The 19938-nt window shown below is 31.8% G+C and overlaps 1 protein-coding gene across 2 annotated transcripts in view; it reads left to right on the forward strand.

Moving 5' to 3' along the window:
• The first annotated feature begins 1393 nt into the window (after window positions 1–1393).
• Window positions 1394–19938, forward strand: part of LOC130447308 (extended synaptotagmin-2) — a 127154-nt gene continuing 108609 nt past the window's right edge. Inside the window, exons 1-2 of one of the 2 annotated variants that reach the window (XM_056784052.1) lie at window positions 1394–1789; window positions 18213–18410. In XM_056784052.1, coding sequence (XP_056640030.1) covers window positions 1700–1789; window positions 18213–18410 — 288 coding nt within the window. In that variant the 5' untranslated portion in view covers window positions 1394–1699. The remainder of the gene's footprint in view (window positions 1790–18212; window positions 18411–19938) is intronic. The other variant, XM_056784053.1, reaches the window with a different exon arrangement.

Consider the following 19938-nt stretch of genomic DNA (forward strand, 5'->3'; position numbering starts at 1 on the left):
TTAACTTTCTCTCGTTAGTAATGAAATTCTGTGATTTTTTTTGTTTTCCATAAAGAATTTTCGTCTGTTTTTCATTATTTACGAAATAAAACAAATATTCAATGATTGTTTGAAGATTTAATTAGTAATTTAATTTTAAAATATCCTCTTTCGAGCAAAAAGTACGTTCTGAATGCTTTCAAAAGTTATTTATTTTCGTTTGTTTTATAATTGAAAAGCCAGACTACTGTAGTATTTCACAATTTTCCTGAAGTCTCCCATAAGAAAAAAATTAATATTAAAATAAAACTAAAATAATCCTCGCGAACTTTTTACATTCAAAGTGCACCACGAGAAGGTATTGTCTAATAGCACTTCATCCCAACAAGAAGAGGACCCCTCGGCTCGCCACTTCCTAAATATTTATTGACTCCAAACCTCTTCTTGTGAATCTTAAAAAACATCCTCACCTTTGTAATCAGGAGTCATTTAAACTTTTTATCAATCACCGTCAATGCTTGGTTCAAGCTTCAAACGGGTTTCTAAACTATCAATCACGCTTGATACAATTAATTTGCTCAAGCATTTGATCAAGCCGCTTGATAGTCTAGCAAAATAAAAACTTACTTTTTGTCGGCGGTTCCTCGTGTGTCGTTGTTCTATTTTTTGTAGAATATGAGATGAGTGTGTAAAGACTCCGCTTTGAAATCCGCTTGGAAGGTCCGAAGATGTTGTTTTTGTATGATTAGTTCGATAAGTGGACTGTATTTAACTGTTTTTTCTTCTTTTTTTCTATATGTAATATATGGACAGTTGGTATAGGATAAAACGTCCCTACGTTACGGTGCCGACAATATTCATGTTCTCTCTCGTTCGAGACACTTTGTCTATACTGCGCATGCTTGAGAATGCGCAGAACCGAGCTGGAACCTCGGAGGATAGAGAAGTCGTTTCCAATTTGAAAACATTAACGACGGCATAATTTTTTCTTCTAAAAAAAATTGGCAATTTAATTGGAAGTTATTCTATTTCAAGATTTTTATTTAAAAGAAATTGCTGAAAAAATAATGAATTTTCTCATAATTTATCCACGATGAATATATTAAATTTAAGTGGTCATTTTTTACACAAAACTACCTGTTGGTATTTTCTAAATATTGTGATTGTATTATTAATGAAATGGATTGACTAAATGAAGACTAAAATATTAAACATATACCAATATTTTTGATATAACACTGAAATTAATGATAAGAAAAGAAAATTTATATATTTCCATACTACACACATTACATACGACGATAAGTGTGTTGTCTATCTATTAGATACTCGTTGATAAATATTCGTATGACTTAATCACGCACAGATGTTCTCTATATCTATTCTTTCTTTTATTACTATGTACTCACGTACCAATATAAATTGATAAGGTTTAATTATTGACTAGAATTTCTTGAAAATGAAGGACTACTCAGAATTACTCACTAGTAAACATATTGTGTGAGATCAACATAGAAGTGACATCATCGCTCGGTTCTCTGTTTTGATTTTATTATATTTGTATGGATTATAGAGTTTAAAAATAATCCTCTCGTAACTGTGGTGTCTTACCGACGTTTTTACTACCTCTTTTAGTTTATAAAATGAAGTTTTTTGTTTGAATAGACTCTAATCTCGCCTAAAATTTTCTATTACTTGTGTGTTTAAATATTTTGATATAATGGAGAAGTTTACTATGAATGATTCCATAGAAAAAAAATTGGTGGACAATACCAGCATTATTAGCCTATTGTTTAGTGCTGTCAAAAAGGTAAAAAATTTCATGTTCAATTATTATATTCAGGGCAATTAACAGGTTATTAGTTTAAATGTTTTTTTTTATAATATGAATAATAATAGTTTGATTTATACCAAAAAAAAGTTTTATTAATAATATTAATCAAGTAGATTTGTTTTGGTGAAATTAGAATCGATTCATTATTTCAAGGGATTTTTGAAAATTGTATATTCATGATATTTTTCATAATTATAGGCATCTTTATGTAGTTTCATACTCATTTCTATAAAATCATGTTTTGTGTGAAAACGAAAATTAATTATCCAAATGAAGTTATATATTGACGAAAATAGAGTCTGGAATCCATCCAAGAGATGACTCTTAAACATACAGGGGATCTAAAGCTTGAAATTCAATAGAACAGAAATCATCAGAAAAAAAGATTTATCAGCTCCTATAGCTATATATTAATACCAAATGATTCTTAAAACCCATGAAAACCTAAGGGGATTAATATAAATTGTAAACTGGATAAAAATTAAATAATAAATTGGGTAGCACATATGAGAAATATTATTCTTTCTATTTATTCATTTAATAATTAATTCAATAAAATGGCTTCCCTGATTTAACTTGTTACTATAATTATAATTGAAATTTTTAAAAGTATATTTGGGAAAATAACGTAATAATATTAAGTATACAAAGTACAAGCATGTAGTTAAGAACAAGTATTTGAAAATAACCTACTTAAAAAAAATAAGTTTTAGCAATTTTTGAAAAAAAATAGTTTTGTCATTTTTTGTCTAATGGTCCTCACAAATTTAAAATCAAACGCAGTAATTTGAACTATTATAGCGCCATTAACCCGAACGCTCAAGAGAGATACACTTTTCCTTCGCGCATTGACGAGTCCCTTCCATTTATTTATCGAGTTCGATGGTTGTCTGTAAATAACATATATTATGTAATACTCCTATAAGGACAGTTGGTATGGAAAAAACGTGCCAACAATATTCATTTCTCTCTCGTTTGAGACACCTTATCTACACTGCGCATGCTTCATGCGTGCAAAAAATCCACAGAACTAACTGAAGCGCTCGTAGGAGAGAGAGACAGATACACTATTTGTTTCACTTTCACACTTTCCACTTATAGGAACTGTCCATGACAACCGGAGTGACTAATGATACCGTCCACGGTTGGCTTAAAGTCACGGGAAAACACTAGAAACACACTAAATTAATAACTTTACCTGTGACTATAACAAATTATATTTCAATGTCGTAAATAATTAAAAATACAATGAAAACGCGATAAAACCAATAAACCAAGTACATCTGAGTACTAAATAACGTATCTATAGTTATTCTTAGTATAACAATTATAAGTTAACTATAATAAATATTGTTCCAACTACAAGATGATGAAATCGAATATGGAAGTTTCATACTAATATTTAAATTTAATTTACTCTTCACCTAAATCAATAAAATATAAATAATAATAATAATGAATATAATTATCATGATTTTTAATTTCCTTTCATTAGTATTGTCAATTAAAAATTCCGTAGCCATTTATTTTATAAAAATATATATCTTTCTTTAGAGACTAATAAAATTTATTTTGGCTTAAATAGACAATTAAACCTCAGTAATAAATTAATAATAAAAATATTTTCAAATAAAAAGCTTAAATCCACGGGTAACCTTTGGTGTCCTTAGATATCACTTATTATTATTATTAATTACTTTGATTAAAAATAACTCTTTCAAAAACCAAAGAGGATATATTTTGGTAAAAATCAACAATGAAACCTTTGTAGTAAAACAATAATAGGATTTTTTTTTTAAACTTAAATCCACAGGTAGCCTCCAATACCTTCAAATGTCATCTATTAATTAAAAATTCACTAATAATATGTCTAATTATATACATATTTTTTAAGAAACTACAAGGCATATATCGCTGTTTTCGTGCAATACGGGCACAACTCAAAACTCAAAATTTTTAAGTTTTCTCTTGTGATCTCAAGGTTTTTGTGGACAAAAGCGTGCTATCAGTTTGAAACTTGCAGAATGTATCGCAGTTTTATTAAAATCGAATACAAGATAGTGCTAAAATCTTTTTTATTTTGGAAGATTTTTTCTAGCAAAAGTGACCCAAAATAAAATGTTCCAACAAAAGTTTTTGTAAGAAAAATTTGAACAATTGGTTTTGTGTCGTTTTTATCCAAAAAAGTTAGTTTTTTTTGCAGGTATAATTTCATACAATATAGGGAATTTACAAAATATATATATATATATATATATATATATATATATATATATATATATATATATATATATATATATATATATATATATATATATATATATATATAATAAGAATGTATTCATTATAATGATTGTTGCAAATAATTTGACTCTAAGACTAGTGTGACTTCTGGCATTGTTTTGACTGCACCAGTGATTCAATGTCAGGGTTGAAATTTGATATTTTGAGTCTTAAGTCACTTTCCACATCCAGTCTGTTCCTATACTTGTTCTTGATATGCACCAAAGCTGAAAAGGCACGCTCACAAAGATATGTTGTTGAAAAAACTATTAAGAATCTCATTGCTTTTTCAAATAAACCTGGATAGCTTGGCTTAACATTCAGCCAAAATAAGGTCAAACTTTTCTCCTTGAACATCGTTTTCATGATGGAGTCACATGATAACTCATTTAAAGCATCTTCCTGAGAAAAAAAAAACAGATTGATCATAGAATATATTTTTTTTTACTTTTCAGAGACTCGCTACAAACGTACCGATTTGGCCTGAACGGACAAACCTTCAGGCCAAATCGTTACGTGTGTACTGGGCCTAAAAGCTGCAGTAAGTATATGAACCAGTTGTCAGCTGTTCTGAACTGTTTTTTCACGAATGTAAATAGCTAGGCATTGAGAACGTAAACTTTTTAACAAAAAAGTTATTCTAAAAATTAGTATATACCTGGGCTGCTGCTAAGTTGGCATTTTTTAAATTTTCCTCGCCAAATGGATTTTGTATCCACTTATTAGTGGTCAATATTGGTGGAAAGTATCGCCTCAGTTCGGATGACAAGCCTCGTAAGTGTTCAAGTATAATTTCTAAAGTTGCTGGATCGACTGTTAGCTCATGGAAATCTAAAAATTCATTCATCAACGGGAATGAATCAAATTTATTTGCTTGGTCCTTTTGATGCCATCTATCAATTTTTTTAATTGTAGAATCAACTTTTTCTTGAACGAAGAATATTCTCCTTGTAATGTCAAATTAAGGATGTTCAGTGAGCTAAAAATGTCAGCCAGATATGCCAATTTTATCAGCCACGTTTCATCATTGAGGCAATCACAGAGAAAATGTTTGGCCTTTTCTTTGCAATCATGATCCAACTGAACTAAAAACAATCTAACTTCGTCTCGAAGCTCAAACAATCTGGAAAGAACCTTTCCACCAACGCACTTCACAATGTAGAAGCAACTGTTTATGATCGCTTCCAATTTCATCACACATTACAGTGAACAACCTCGAGTTTTTAGATTGTGCTTTGATTAAGTTCACAATATTTACGGCGTCTTCAAGTGTGCTTTTGAGGTCTGGGTTCATTCCCTTGACCGCTAATGCTTCCCTATGAATGCTACAATGGGTCCATTCAACTAACGGAGCTACTTCCTTGACTTTAGCAACTAGTCCTGTATATTTTCTGTACTTTCGTCTAATTGTAAAGAATAAAAATCACTTTCTTTCAAAGCAGATATTAAACTCTCCTTTACATAGATAGACATTTTCTCGATTCTAGGTTTCACTGTAGTGTTTGATAGGGATATTTTACCTATCTGTTGACCTGCTTTTTCGTCAAGCAGAAGTGAAGAAATTATTTTTGCCCCAGGCAAAATAAGGTTTTCACCTGCTGTGTGAGGAGCGCCATTTTTTGCTATTAGCAATGACAGCTGGTATGAGGCCATGGTAATTTTTTTATTACCTTGCCCCGACACATTCTCCGTATTCGACCGAGTCGAAAATAGTTCTGTTTTCTTCTTTTGAAAATATGTCAAAGGTTTATTTGAGTATTCGGGATGTTTTGTTGAAATGTGCCTTTGAAGTTTTGAAGGCTCAATACTTTCATTTGCCAAGGTTTCAAAACAAAATACACATTGAGGTAGAGGTTCTTCATCGGTACCAATGAACGTAAATCCATATTGGAAGTATTCAGAACAATATTTTCGAAAAATCTTCTTCACTTTTTTAACATTTGATGATGTTTGAGGCACTATAACGTCTTTACTAGTAGAATGACGATTAACCTCACCTTCGTTAGTAGATTCCTGTTTTCTCTTAACACACGACCCAAATTTCAGCCAATTCTCCATCGTCGCAAATAGTCATAACACTACTTCATTACTTTTAAACCAAAACAAAGCTAGACAAATAAATAATCAAGTCACTGCCGCGTGCTCTTGCCTCGTGAGCAAATGCAGTTGCCAGACTGCGTGAGTGAACAGAACAAATAACCGAGACGAGTGACAGAGCGAGGCCTGTGGTGGGAGAAAACCGGTTCGACTGGCATGCCCCTGTTGCCAGATCGTGCACGGCAACTTTGCGCTACTGTTTTTTGTACATCATATAAATTGCAAATAATTATTGGCAAGTAAGAACCGGCATAAATTGCACCAAATATTTGTTATGTTACAACCCACTAATAAAAAATTACTTCGTTATAATCAAATGTGATGCTGAAGAATTAGTAAATTTTTGGATTTTTTTACAAAAGCCTTGCCGCGACCCACCTAAAATCCGCCAGGAAACCCACTGGTGGGTCGCGACCTACCGGTTGGGAAAGCTGATCTAGACTATAAGACGTCATGCCAGGGAAAAAATTTGCCGTTTACTAACTACAGAACCTATTATGATATATTTACTAAAAAATATAATATTGTATTTTTACTCCAAAAAATGATCAGTGCGATATTTGCACAGAGCTAGAAATGCTTGTGAAGATGAAAAGAGATTAATTAAAGAAAAATATGACAGACATTTATTGGAAGAAGATTTAAATCTAAAAACTGAAAGTTATGTCACTTTTGGAACAGTTTCTTCTTTTTATTACGTTACGAAATGAAATTCTTTGAATTTAAGTTTTGTTTCTCCTGTTGAGTCTGAGGTGACTTGCTATTTCTGGCACGAGGGAGAAGCTGGCAGGCCAATGAAATAGGCTCCTGCGTTTGGTATCACCTTAACGAATTAGATAAAAAAGCTCAAGCACTTGATAAAATGATTGATGTAATATTTTATATAGATAACTAGCTGACCCGACAAACGTTGTTTTGCCATATAAATTATTTCTAGCGAATTTCTAGTGTAGAAAAAAAATAACTAACTTATTGTGAGTGTGTAAGGATATGGTATATGAGTGAAAGAGGTACGGAGCGCCGTGAAGGATGAGCGAATATAAAAATAAAATCAAAATTATATATATCATTAATTAATTACGACAGTAACACAAACAATATCAATCTCTTAATGCTATAGCGTGAACAATATTTTTTGTTAGTCCATCTTTAGCTAACACAAACAAACTGGATGGTTTACCCACTCGAGAGCATGCCACGTATAATTGTCCGTGTGAAATACATGGTCTGGTCAAATCTAAGCCACAAACAGATATCGTTTGGTCTTGGGATTTATTGATAGTTATTGCAAATGCCAATCTAATCTGAAAATGAATACGTTTAAAATGAATTGGCACATCTGTAGGTATAATAGGGATTCGTGGTATTAATATATTTTCACCTCGGAACTTGCCATTTAAAATGCTTGCTTCGATAACGTTTTTCGTTAATTTTTGGCAAATCCAGTGAGTTCAAAAACTCTGTTGGAAAATTGACAGCTTGATACAGTTGCTAACCTAACCTAACCAAGTTCCCTGTTGTATCTTCAGATTTAAGTCGTCAACGTCCACATTTTTTGTCGCAAAAAATTGCTTTTTCAGTAAGCCACTCATGATTTATGTACTATGTGTGTACATCGGGAAATATCGGTCGGTAATTTTACGTATCCAGTTTCATCTATAGTAACTTGTCCATCACCGATATCTAAGGGTTGTTTTGAGAATGTTTCAGAGGAACTAACCTCAATAAACTAATACTGAGTACGTATCTACCGGAAAAAAGATTTATGTGAGAAACTTTTCATCCAAGAGAATTTATGCAATTTGTTATGAAAATATTATGGTTATAACAATAATTAAAATACTGATTTTAAATTTAAAAAAATCAAGCACCGTTAACACTAATTATAGCAGGAATAAACTGTCTTGATACTTAATATGTTACCATGTAATAAGTTTCAATGAAAGGCTGATGAGCCTAACATTTAATTGAGAATAAATTATCCCCGCCAGTGATAATTGATCAGTTATCAAGCAGGATGAAAAATTATTAACTTTTCGTCAGGCGCTAAGGGTTTTGCAACAGCACCAGGCGCTAACCGTATTCTGGACGGCGTACAAATCTTGTTCTATTTCACTTACCAATCCACTCCTAGGGATGATTTTATTTGCTATCATTATAATATTGTTCATTTATAGGCGAAAAAAGTATATTTATCTTATATTATAATATATATATATATATATATATATATATATATATATATATATATATATATATATATATATTATTACAAAATGTATTATGAACTACCTTCGCTAACACCTTCCATGGCGTGCAAGCAATATTCACATATTATTTTGGAATGTTTTCCACACACAAACGCTGAACACTTTTCACACGATTTTGTCGTTTTTGATTTTGTTGATTTGCATTGTTTACACCAACCTCTTAGCCGCTTTTCTGTGGGCACTGCATCTGAAGAGGTAGCCGTCTCTTCGACGTCTTCAATAGATCTTTTCGGAAAACGAAGGCTTAGAAAAGCTTTCACGTCAATAGGAAGATTTTTTATATCTGACCTGGCATACAATTGTTCTTTCATCAGATCTTGAGCTAGATTTTTTAGAAAGATAATTCTTCGATCAGGAGCTTCTGATGGTAATCCTGAAGTAAACAATATCTGCGTGTTGATCCCAGCTATGTTCATTATGTGATGAAAAATTACCAAAAAAATAACTGGAGCATAATTTGTCGACAGTATCAACTCCTCCTTTGGTGGTATTATAATCCATAATCATTTCTGGCTTCTTGGTGTCTTTGTTGATTTCATCATTATTATGCATAGATGAAATCAAAACTACACACAACAGCTGTTGACAACTTTCACTTCAATGCTTACTGTTCACTGTTCATTGAACGACTGAGAATCACTTTTACCCTTTTATTGCAGGGGATGAATAGCAGGTAGAATAACTTTAACCCAAAACGTAATTGGAAATTTCCATTTCCTAATAATAACCAAAATACCTGTCTGCCGTCCTACGGACGGCGTAGCGCCCGGCGAAAAGTTAAATTACTAAAATGGCTATTAAAAAATAGGGGTTGGTGATACAACGGTGAAAATTTAGGGTTGTATGTATTTTTTAATGGCACATTATAAAAAAATGTGGAAAATGTTAGGGGTGGACAACCCTTATCACTTAGGGGTATGAAAAATAGATAGTAGCCGATTCTCAGACCTACTGAATATGCATATAAAATTGTACAAATTTTTATTTGCATTATACCTTAATGCTGTAACAAATCTGACCAATCTTAACAAAATATCTGATAAATATTCAATAACAAAATAACGTTGATAATGTGCATTCGGTAATAGAAAAACAAATTACTAAATATGAAAAATTTTGGGAATTTTTGTCCCTGAACAATATGTGACTTTAATTAGACAGTCTAAAAATCCGGAAATCCTTACCACGTGACAGAAATGTCAAGATTTAGCAGATCAACTGGCATTAAAAGATGTGTACAAAATCGAAATGGTAAAACTGTTAAAACAAATGACATTAAAGTTTTTAAAGCCCAGAAAACCGACCCTCACTGCTTTTGGTCCAAAACATCTTACGAAGACAAAGATAACTTACAAGCAAGTACAGCATATAGACGACTATCAACAAACACAAATAAAATTAATCTAAAAAAGCCTTTATTCCAACAAAGGATACTAAAGCAAAAGGAAAATGATACTAATGTTTCTAGATTCTTCCATTAAGGGGTTTTTTCGTTTTTTTCAGTGTTTTTCAACTTATTTAGATCAATAGATTTTTCTCTTTATTGCACTGTATTTTCGTGGTATACTTGCGTTGGCATCAAAAGAAAAAGGATAAAATTTTTATTCTTTTTTAGGTTTAAGTAGATATTGATCCTTTGGTTTTATGTTTTTTTTATAAGAAATACACTTATAATTTAATAAAACATGATAATATTTTCATGCAAGATACTGAATACTCAATCTTCAGTCTCTGAAGACGATCATTTGGTTATCGAAACGCGCGTCAGATAGTGTAATTGTGAGTGTTGGTGTAGTGGTATAAACAGTGTGTTCAGTATGAATATCGCCAACGATATCAGAAATTCCAACTTAAATGCAAGAATGACACTTTTATTATTTTTTTATTTAAGGAATTGATAATTAACAGTTATCAAATAATAAAATTCTACCTTTGATCTCAGTTGTTCTCAAGCAAGCATAATTTGGCATTTATCTTTTACATTTTAATTCAAACAGAACCTTATTATCAAACATTTTGACACAAATACTTTATTCGCTTCTTCTGAAAAACAACAATTTTTAAGTTGTAACGGTCTTGTATAAAAAAGCGATACATCCAAAACTTTGCAATAAAATCTCAAGAATGGAATGTTAATAGAATTTTCATAATAAATGCTTAAATCCACGGGTAATCGTAAATCCTTACTAATGTCGCTAATGTAAAACTCATTAATATATTAATTTTTGTTATCAAACATGTATTTCTTAAGAACCAGAAAAAACATACGAGGATATATTGAAAAATTCTTACTATAGCACCAAACAAAATTTCAATGTCAAAATATTTTATTACTCAACATATTCTCCTCTTAATTGAATACATTTATTACAGCGAACCTGCTACGTCTCTAGACCTTTCAAAAAAATGTTTCTTCTTCTGCAAATCAGACCTCCACTACTTTTATTACCTCCTCGTTGGAAGAAAATTTACGACCTTTTAAACTTTTTTTCAGTTGAGGAATGAGATGATAGTCGGACGGAGACAAATCTGGTGAATAACGGGGGTGTTCTAGTAATTCAAACCCTAAATCACGAATTTTTGCATGGCAATAGAAGATTTTTGTGCAGGGGCGTTGTCCTGCAATAACAAAACACCTTTGTGTAGCTTTTCGCATCTTTTCTCTTTAATTTTTTTCCATAGAGTGGTCAGTAAAGTAGAATAGAAATCTATTGTTCTACATATATCAAAAAAATTAATCATGATTACTCTATGGCAATCCCAAAAAACTGAAGCAAGAACTTTCCTAGCTGATTTTTGGACACGAAAGTTTTTAGGTCTTGGAGAACCAGAGTGTCGCCATTCCATCGATTGTTGCTTTGTTTCTCGATCGTAGAAATGTACCCAAATCTCATCCATAGTAACAATTCGGTTTAAGAAGTCTACATCGTTTTCAAATCGAGCACAGATCGAACGGGGTGCTTCTACCATTGCACGCTTTTGGTCAACATTCAAACATTTGGGGATCCATTTTGCAGCATATCTAAATTGACGTGAACTATATCATGAACGCGTTCGTATGAAATATTTAGTGCTTTAGATATCCGTTTTAGCCGAATTCGACGTTCTGATAAAATCATGTCATGAACTGCATCGATATTTTCGGGGACTGACACAGAAACTGGCCTTCCCGATCGGTCATCATCTTCAGTGGAAAATTTACTTCTTTTGAAGCTTGCACTACAATTTTTCACAGTCGTCTACGAAGGACATTGATCACCAAGGGTATTAAGCATATCTTCGTAAATCTGCTTACCTCTTAACCCTTTTAAATACAGGTAGGTACTTGATGATGGCTCGATACTCCAATTTTTCGATTTTCACAATTTCGATTGACATCTTTTTTCTTTTAATTTATTACGTAACTCTGGTTTACTTTTCTTACGTCAAATTTTACACTTATACTTCTAATAAGCTATTGTTCGTTTCTATGGTAACGCAATATTTTGTTTATGCATGGAATTGATCTAGGCGAACTAGATATCAATACATCCTCCTACAAATATAACCAGAACATGGCAATTAAACCATAGAAATTAAGTAATAATTAGATATTAAAAAAAATAAATTTAATTTTTTAAGTAAGCACATGAATGCCTTCTAGTGCTCCCAGAGGAGATATAAGTCAGTAGAAGAATTGAATTGGTTTTTTTAAACCAGCGTAAGTTCATTTTTTTTCCAATTTTCAGGTTTTGGTGGCTTTAGAAACCCGAATTTGATATAATATTTTCATGCAAGAAAGATACTTTTATTTTATTTTATTTATTTATTATCTTTTATTCAATCTTGCATTTATCTTTTATATTTTAATTCTAACAGAACCTTATTATCAAAAATTGTAACACAAATACTTTATTCGCTTCTACTGAAAAACTCCCAGTGGAGAGATAAGACAGTAGAAGAATTGAATCGGTTTTTTTAAACGAGCGTAAGTCCATTTTTTTCCAATTTTCAGGTTTCGGTGTCTAAACAACAGAACATATCGATTTTTCTTAAAAGGGCGATTTTATCATGAGTGGAAATGGGTCAAATCAGCATTTTAATTTTTTTTTTCAAAAAAAGTCCATTTTCTCTATAGATTTTGTTGTTTGATTTTGCAGTCAACTGTTACTGCTCAGTTTTTTCTATTGTTATTATAACCTACAAAATATTGTAGAGAATGTTACTAAACATTCTTGTACAGTCTTTGTAGGCTTACTTTACAGTTTTAATAGTTTAGTAGTTGTAGGTGACAGGCTAATGCAGCGGTTCTTAACCTATGGGTCGCGACCCAATATTGGGTCACGCTGAGTCAAACCAAAAAAGCTAGTAATACACCAAATAATAAGTAATACCAACACCTCCTAGAAGAATTATTCCCTAATACAATGTTTCGGTTTTACCACTCTTTGCGAATGGCCTTCTGGAAGTGACGTCCAATTCTTGTCCTGAGGCTTTCTTTTCTAGGAGGTGTTGGTAATACACACGCCATTGCTTTGCGTGCGCACAGACTCTGTAAGCTCTCTGTCAAAAACTCGTTTCTGCGTATTGTTATTACACTGAAACGTGTAATTACAGCGAAACGTGAATACAAGCATTTTAGAAACAAATTTTGTCTTATTATTAATAGTGGAGTGATCAAGCTGCAGTGCGTAATGTAAAATTGTAATCAACCTAATAATGGCAAAACGTGAATACAAGGAAGCATTTTTAGAATTAGGTTTTACTTGCATTTATGATCGAGGAGTGAACAAGCCGCAATGCGTGTTGTGCAGTGAAATATTAACTAATGAATCGATGAAACCGAACAAACTTAAAAGATATTTTGATGCAAAACATAAAAATTTTTCCTTTGAGGGAAAAGATCGTACTTTTTTCGAAAGAAAAGAAGTCCATTTAAAAAGACAGCGTTTGGATGCACCAAGTAATAATGGTTTTATAAATTCTGCCAAACAAGCTACAGTTGCTTCTTTTTATGTGGCTTGGTATATTGCAAGACAAAAGAAACCCCATAATATTGCTGAAAAACTTATAAAACCTGCTGCCATTGACATGACACGTATCATGTGCAGAGATGAAAGTTGAAAGAAATTACCAAAGATACCATTATCAAATGATACAATTCGTTTCATTTGATATTAAGAATCAACTTATTTCTGCTGTAAAAAGTGGTGGTTTATTTAGATTCAACTGGATGAAACGATAGATGTAAGTAAAGATGCTCAACTCATGGTTTACTTGCGGTATCCAGGTTTAACAGATATACAGGAGGACATTTTATTTTGCAAACCAATGTCAACAACATCTAGAGGTGAAGATATTTTTCTTATGGTCGAATCGTTTTTTAAAGAAGAAGGATTAAATTGGAATCAGTGTTTCAGTATTTGCACCGACGGAGCAGTTGCCCAAAAGGGATTTTCGACAAGAGCAAAACAAATGAATCCACAAATTATATCGATTCATTGTTTGTTACATAGACAAAATCTTGCTTCAAAAAAATTATCACCCGAATTATGTATCGTTTTGGATGAAATTGTTGCGGTAGTCAATTTTATCAAATCAAGAGCTCTTAACTGTAGAATTTTCCGTGTGTGAATTTGGTGCAGAATACGAACATTTATTATATTATTCTGAAGTTAGATGGCTGTCCCGGGGCAAAGTTGTTCAAAGAGTATTATCATTGCGGACAGAAGTCGATTTTTTTTAAGAGAAAAGAAACACCCATTAGCATCTAAATTCTCCGAGTTGAAGTGGATTACTCAAGTTTCTTATTTGTCAGATATTTTATTTGAAATAAATAATCTAAATACGTCTATGCAAGGACGTAATAAGGTTGAAGTAAAGAAACTTGCTTCATTTCCGACTCTTAATTTACTCGTTGAAAACAATAATATTAATATTACAGAATTTGAAATACAGAAAATTATTATTAATCATTTAGAAAAACTAATAGCAGACTTTGATCGATATTTCAAATAAACAGACGATGTTTTCAAATATAATTGGGTTCGAATGCCATTTAATTTTGATGTAACTGATTCGCATGAGGAATTTGTTAATATTAATCAATTTCAAGAACAATTAATAGAAATATAAAGTGACCAAGCACTTCGATATAATTTCTACAAAAACACTGAATCTTTATGTGCTTTCTGATTAAAATTAAAAACCGAAAAGCCAATAATTGTTAAAGAAACCCTAAAAATATTATTGCCCTTTTCAACAACATATATGTGTGAGGCATTCAACCGAGGTTAGAAGACCTTTCAAAATGTATTCAGGCACAAGGTTCTCATTAAAATTGTATGACTTGCATTTAAAATTTAAAAGACTTAACATCTGAATTGATATTTCTTTTTTTTTTAGGAATAATTAAATGTCAATTATTTTCAAAATGTTATAAATAGATTTTAATTTCGTCAATAAAAATTATCAAAAACACTTGATTATTAATTAAATTTTCCTTGGATCGAAAAGTACTTTTGTTTATCTTTAGTATTAAAAAAATAAATAAAAAATTTGTTATTATTATAAAAATTTAAAAAAATCATCATCGTAGGATTGAATATTTTTCAAAAATACTACCTAAAATAAAGCAATGAAAAAATTGGGCTTTTTTGGGTCGCGACATGAACATATTTCTCAAATTTGGGTCGCGGCTTAAAAAGGTTAAGAACCACTGGGCTAATGGATGAAAATATCGTAATTGGGAGCCCAGAATACCTAAAATCAGTACCAAGCCAATACACTGAGCTTCGTCTGTTCAGTGATAACTGTCCAGTCCAAAACAAAAACCGAGCGATATCAAGGTTCTGCTTATTCCTGACAGATTCAAGTTACTCGGTATTTCCCTGGTTGCGGCCACAGTTTCCTCCCGTGTGGCAGGAATTTCGTAATTTCGTGACCGCATTTTTGATGTTCATGAAATAACTGACATAATTTTGTAAAACTCTTTAACACATTGAGTCCCAACCAGAATTGATAAACTTTTCCATAGGCCCAAAAAATTATTCCGTATTTTTACACCGTGGAGGAGGTTTGGAATAAAATATGTAGTGCGGTCCATAGGATCGCTCTGAGTTGTGGAGAAAATTTAGTTGCGGGCCTATGGACCGCACCAGTGCTGAACTTGTTAAGCCGGCTTAATCTAAGTTAAAAGGATGTGTTAAAGTCTACCCTACAATAAATGGTATTATTCATCACAACTTTTTACTGGCTAAGGCCAGAGCAGATACTCTTTCCCCACCTTCTACTACAAAGATATTCAAAAAATGAGAGGCTACGTTCCAGACGAGTATCGGGGATTTTTCAAAGAAATTCGTGGCTGGCCAACTGACGACAAATATCAAGAGATTGCCAGCGATTTCGAGATAGAAGAAACCAAAGATGATCCATGAATCAAAAATATGAACTCTTTTAATTAATTTCATTATCTTTTTAGTAAATTGTAAACATTGTCTTACAATAAAAATAACAGTTTTTACTTGAAATTTGATGGTTTTTTATCTCCTTGCAACTTAATTGTATTTTAAAGTGTCACATTTTTAGAGCTATATAACTAAATTATGGATAAAGATACAAGTGTAAAATTTTGAATCCTGTTGTAAATTGAATTTTTTTACATTTTGACATTTTTTTAAAAATATTTCAAGGGAAATATTTTAATTTAAACAGTTTTTTTTAGTTTTCAGAAATTTTACTTTCTTGGACTTACGCCCGTTTAAAAAAACCGATTCAATTATTAGTGAATTTTTAATTAAGCAACACTCATATCACTAGAGGTTATTCCGATTTATTACTGAAGTTTTATTACCAATTTTTGCTTATATATGTTTGCTCTGGCTCTGATGGGAGAGATGAGAAAAATGATTGAAGAATTAACTTGTAAAAGTTACCCGTGGATTTGAGATTTAGTTGAAAGATAATTCAATATTATATAATTTGTAAGGTTTTCATTACTAAGTTCTGCATATATCTCGGGCTCTCAAAGAAGATGTCTGTAATTAGAAAAATTATAAGCGAATTTTTTAATTAAGAAGCGACATTCGAATATACTAGATGTTACCCGTGGATTTAAGCTTTTGTTTAAAGATAATCTACTTTTATTAAATTCCTGAGGTTTATGGTAAGATTATCCTTTTATAAACGAGGATGAATTGATATCTAGTTAGCCCAGACCAGTTCCATGCATACACAAAATATTGCGTTACCATAGCAACGAACAATAACTTATTAGAAGTGTGAGTGTAGAGTTTGACGTCAAAAAAGTAAACCAAAGTTACGCAATAAATTAAAAGAAAAAAGATGTTCACCGAAATTGTGAAAATCGAAAAATTGGAGTATCGAGCCTTTACCAAGTACCTGTATTTAAAAGGGTTGAGAGGTAAGCAGATTTAGGAAGATATGCTTAATACCATTGGTGATCAATGTCCTTCGTATGCGACCGTGAAAAATTGGACTGCAAGCTTCAAAAGAGGTAAATTTTCCATTGAAGATGATGACCGATAGGGAAGGCCAGTTTCTGTGTCTGTCCCCGAAAATATCGATACAGTTCATGACATGATTTTATCGGACCGTCGAATTGGGCTAAAACGCTGAAGCACTGAATATTTCATACGAACGCGTTCATCATATAGTTTACGTCAATTTGCACATGAGAAAATTTCTGCAAAATGGATCCACAAATGTTTGAATTGTTACTATGGATGAGACTTCGGTATATTTCTACGGTCCAGAAACAATCGATGGAATGGCGACAAAGTTTAAAAGATCGTAAATTTTCTTCCAACGAATTTTTCTATATATCCTAGTAATAAATATGTTCGGCAGCTTTTATCGTCTTATGATAAATTTTTCTGTATAGTTTCACGTAATTTTTGAGGAAGACAAAATTCGAGAATTTCCTTAGGCGAGATTAACATCGCAAGTTCTTCCTAGATATTCGGAAACCTTTAGTGGACCAAGGTTTATTTTGCTTATTTTTAATAGGGGAAAAGAATTGTATACCAAGTTAGTGTTTTTATGAATATAGAAAATTCCAAGTTCTCATCACCAGGGAACATGTTCCAGTCAGTTATTTGACAACAGTGCTTGAAGTTTTGAAAACTTTTTTCCGAAAATATACGGCATAATTTGCGAGAAGCATTTTTAGTATTGGATTTTACCGAAAATGTTGTTAACACTCCTTCATGATCGGTGACACCTGAATTAAAGACGGTACCGTCGGTGGATTCTGGATCATACTATGACATGACATAGTCTATAGTACTAGAACTAGTCTTGGTTATTCTGGTTGGTGCCGTTATATGCATGGCCATACCAAAATAATCAAAAATTAACTGAAGACATTTTTGACTAGTCGAATACTTGTTAGAAATGTACTGCATCATGAAAAAATTTAAAAAATCAAATGAGCTGTGTAAACACTATTACCAATTAAAATTTATGATCAATTTCACTAATCACCCTGTAAATTAATAAAGAAGAGACACTTTTTAGTGAAATAAGGAAGCAAGCATTTTCGGTCTATAAAAAATTCAACCATTTTTAAATGATTATTGTCATATTATGGAATTGTGACGTGTTAGGAAAGTTTCATTGTCCTTCAATATTATTTCCGATACGAACCCGAATGATGTGAAATGATCCGCAATATTAAACATTTCTTTGGCGAATAGTCTAATAAAAACTTATTATCAAGTAAAAATAATGATAATCATATTTTTTTACAGGCCTCAGTTGTTGGAATAGCATACCTAGCGGGATATATGAATTGGTCTATCGCTTGGTTTGTTGGTCCTGTAGTCCTTTTTGTGATCAGAGATCAATGGAAAAAAACTAGTGATCGGAAACGAGCTATCGCTAAAGCCACCGCGCTCAGCAGTGAACAAGAAGTGGTTTTAGCTAGATTGGACGATCTACCAGCCTGGGTAAGTAATATAAAAAACGATAAAATTAATGATCCATTTCTAGTGAAGACCAGGGCTGATACCGCCTTTTAACCAACCTAAAAAATGGTGAATATATTTTTCGCTTTTAATATAGTGTTCGTCAAAGTTGACTCATTTTTGACATAATTTAACATTTTTTACTCGATCGCAAAAACATTGTTCAACCTCTACAAACCACTGTATAACCCCTCATATCACGTGATTTGTGTGAAAAATCGTTTATCAAGTAAGTGTGCTCAAGTTTTGGAAACATACATTAATCGCTGGGCCCGAAATCTTGAGAATATTGCGAAATTATCAACTAATTCGATACGAATGAGAAATTGGAGCTGTGACTGAGCCAAGCAAATCACCTCGCAATTTTAAAGACCTGCATGGATTAGTTTGAAATTTTGACAAAAGCTCAAAAATGATGCAAATAACAAACCTGATTTGGTGCCAATGTATGATTCTACCCCAGGAGTGAATGCCACCCTTACTCGGGGGTGAAAATTTAAAAGTTCAAAATAACATCGGGAATCGATAGAGACTTGAATTTTATGACGAAAATGTAGAATGAAGTTTTTTATTTACTCAATAATTTTTGAGTTATCCGCGATTGAAAATTAAAAAAAAACATGTTTTTCAACATTTTCTGAAAAAAATTATTCTCATCAAAACCGAAGCTTATAAAAAACAAAGAAGTCAGTTTAAATTGAATTTTTTAAATAATATTCAGCAACTTATGAGTCACTGAAAGCCAATTTTTTCTTCTTCGTAAATTTATGCAGAGGTTTGAACTCAAATAACGGAAAAACATTTTTAAAGTATTTCTACAGACCTTCAAAATGAGCTTTAATAAAACCGTCTAGCATGAAACTAAGCGAGTTATGACGAAAATAAGTTAAGTAACTCAAATTTGAAAAAAAAAATGTCGATAAATTTGACACCATGTGGGGCAAAATTAAAATTAATCGTAGCCCATGTAAAATTATCTTTGATTAAGCCCTAAAAACACGTTCCAAAAGTTTGAATGGTTTGGAACACGTATATTTTCAAAAAAAGTTGTTTAATGTAAAATTTTGTTTTCTATTAAAAAAAAAACGTTATTTTTTCAAAATATCTCAAAAACTATAGAATCAACGAGTGAAGTTTTTTGTAACTAGAATTTAACTTTTATTTTATTGAAATTTTGTTGAAACGTTTAAAGTATTGATTCCAATGCTAAGGGAGAGTCTTTTTTACCATTTAACATCAAAATTCACTGAAGAAAAGGGCCTAGAAGGGTTGCAATTCTCATGGTTTTGTAGCTTATGAAATTCCCTACAAAATGATGTATAGATGAATGCAAAAAGCTTAAAGGGAAGCCGAGTTATTATTAAAAAAACCGAAGACATTTTTCTAGAGATAATGCTGGAAAATCACGTCATTACTCAAAGTTTAAAAAAAAAATTTCTCTAATTTTTGTGGTAAGGGGTAATTTTTAGGAGTTGAATTAAATTAAAAACTTATGTATCAGGTTTGTTAT

Source organism: Diorhabda sublineata, chromosome 8 (genome assembly GCF_026230105.1).
Source record: "Diorhabda sublineata isolate icDioSubl1.1 chromosome 8, icDioSubl1.1, whole genome shotgun sequence".
Classification (NCBI taxonomy): Eukaryota; Metazoa; Arthropoda; class Insecta; order Coleoptera; family Chrysomelidae; genus Diorhabda; species Diorhabda sublineata.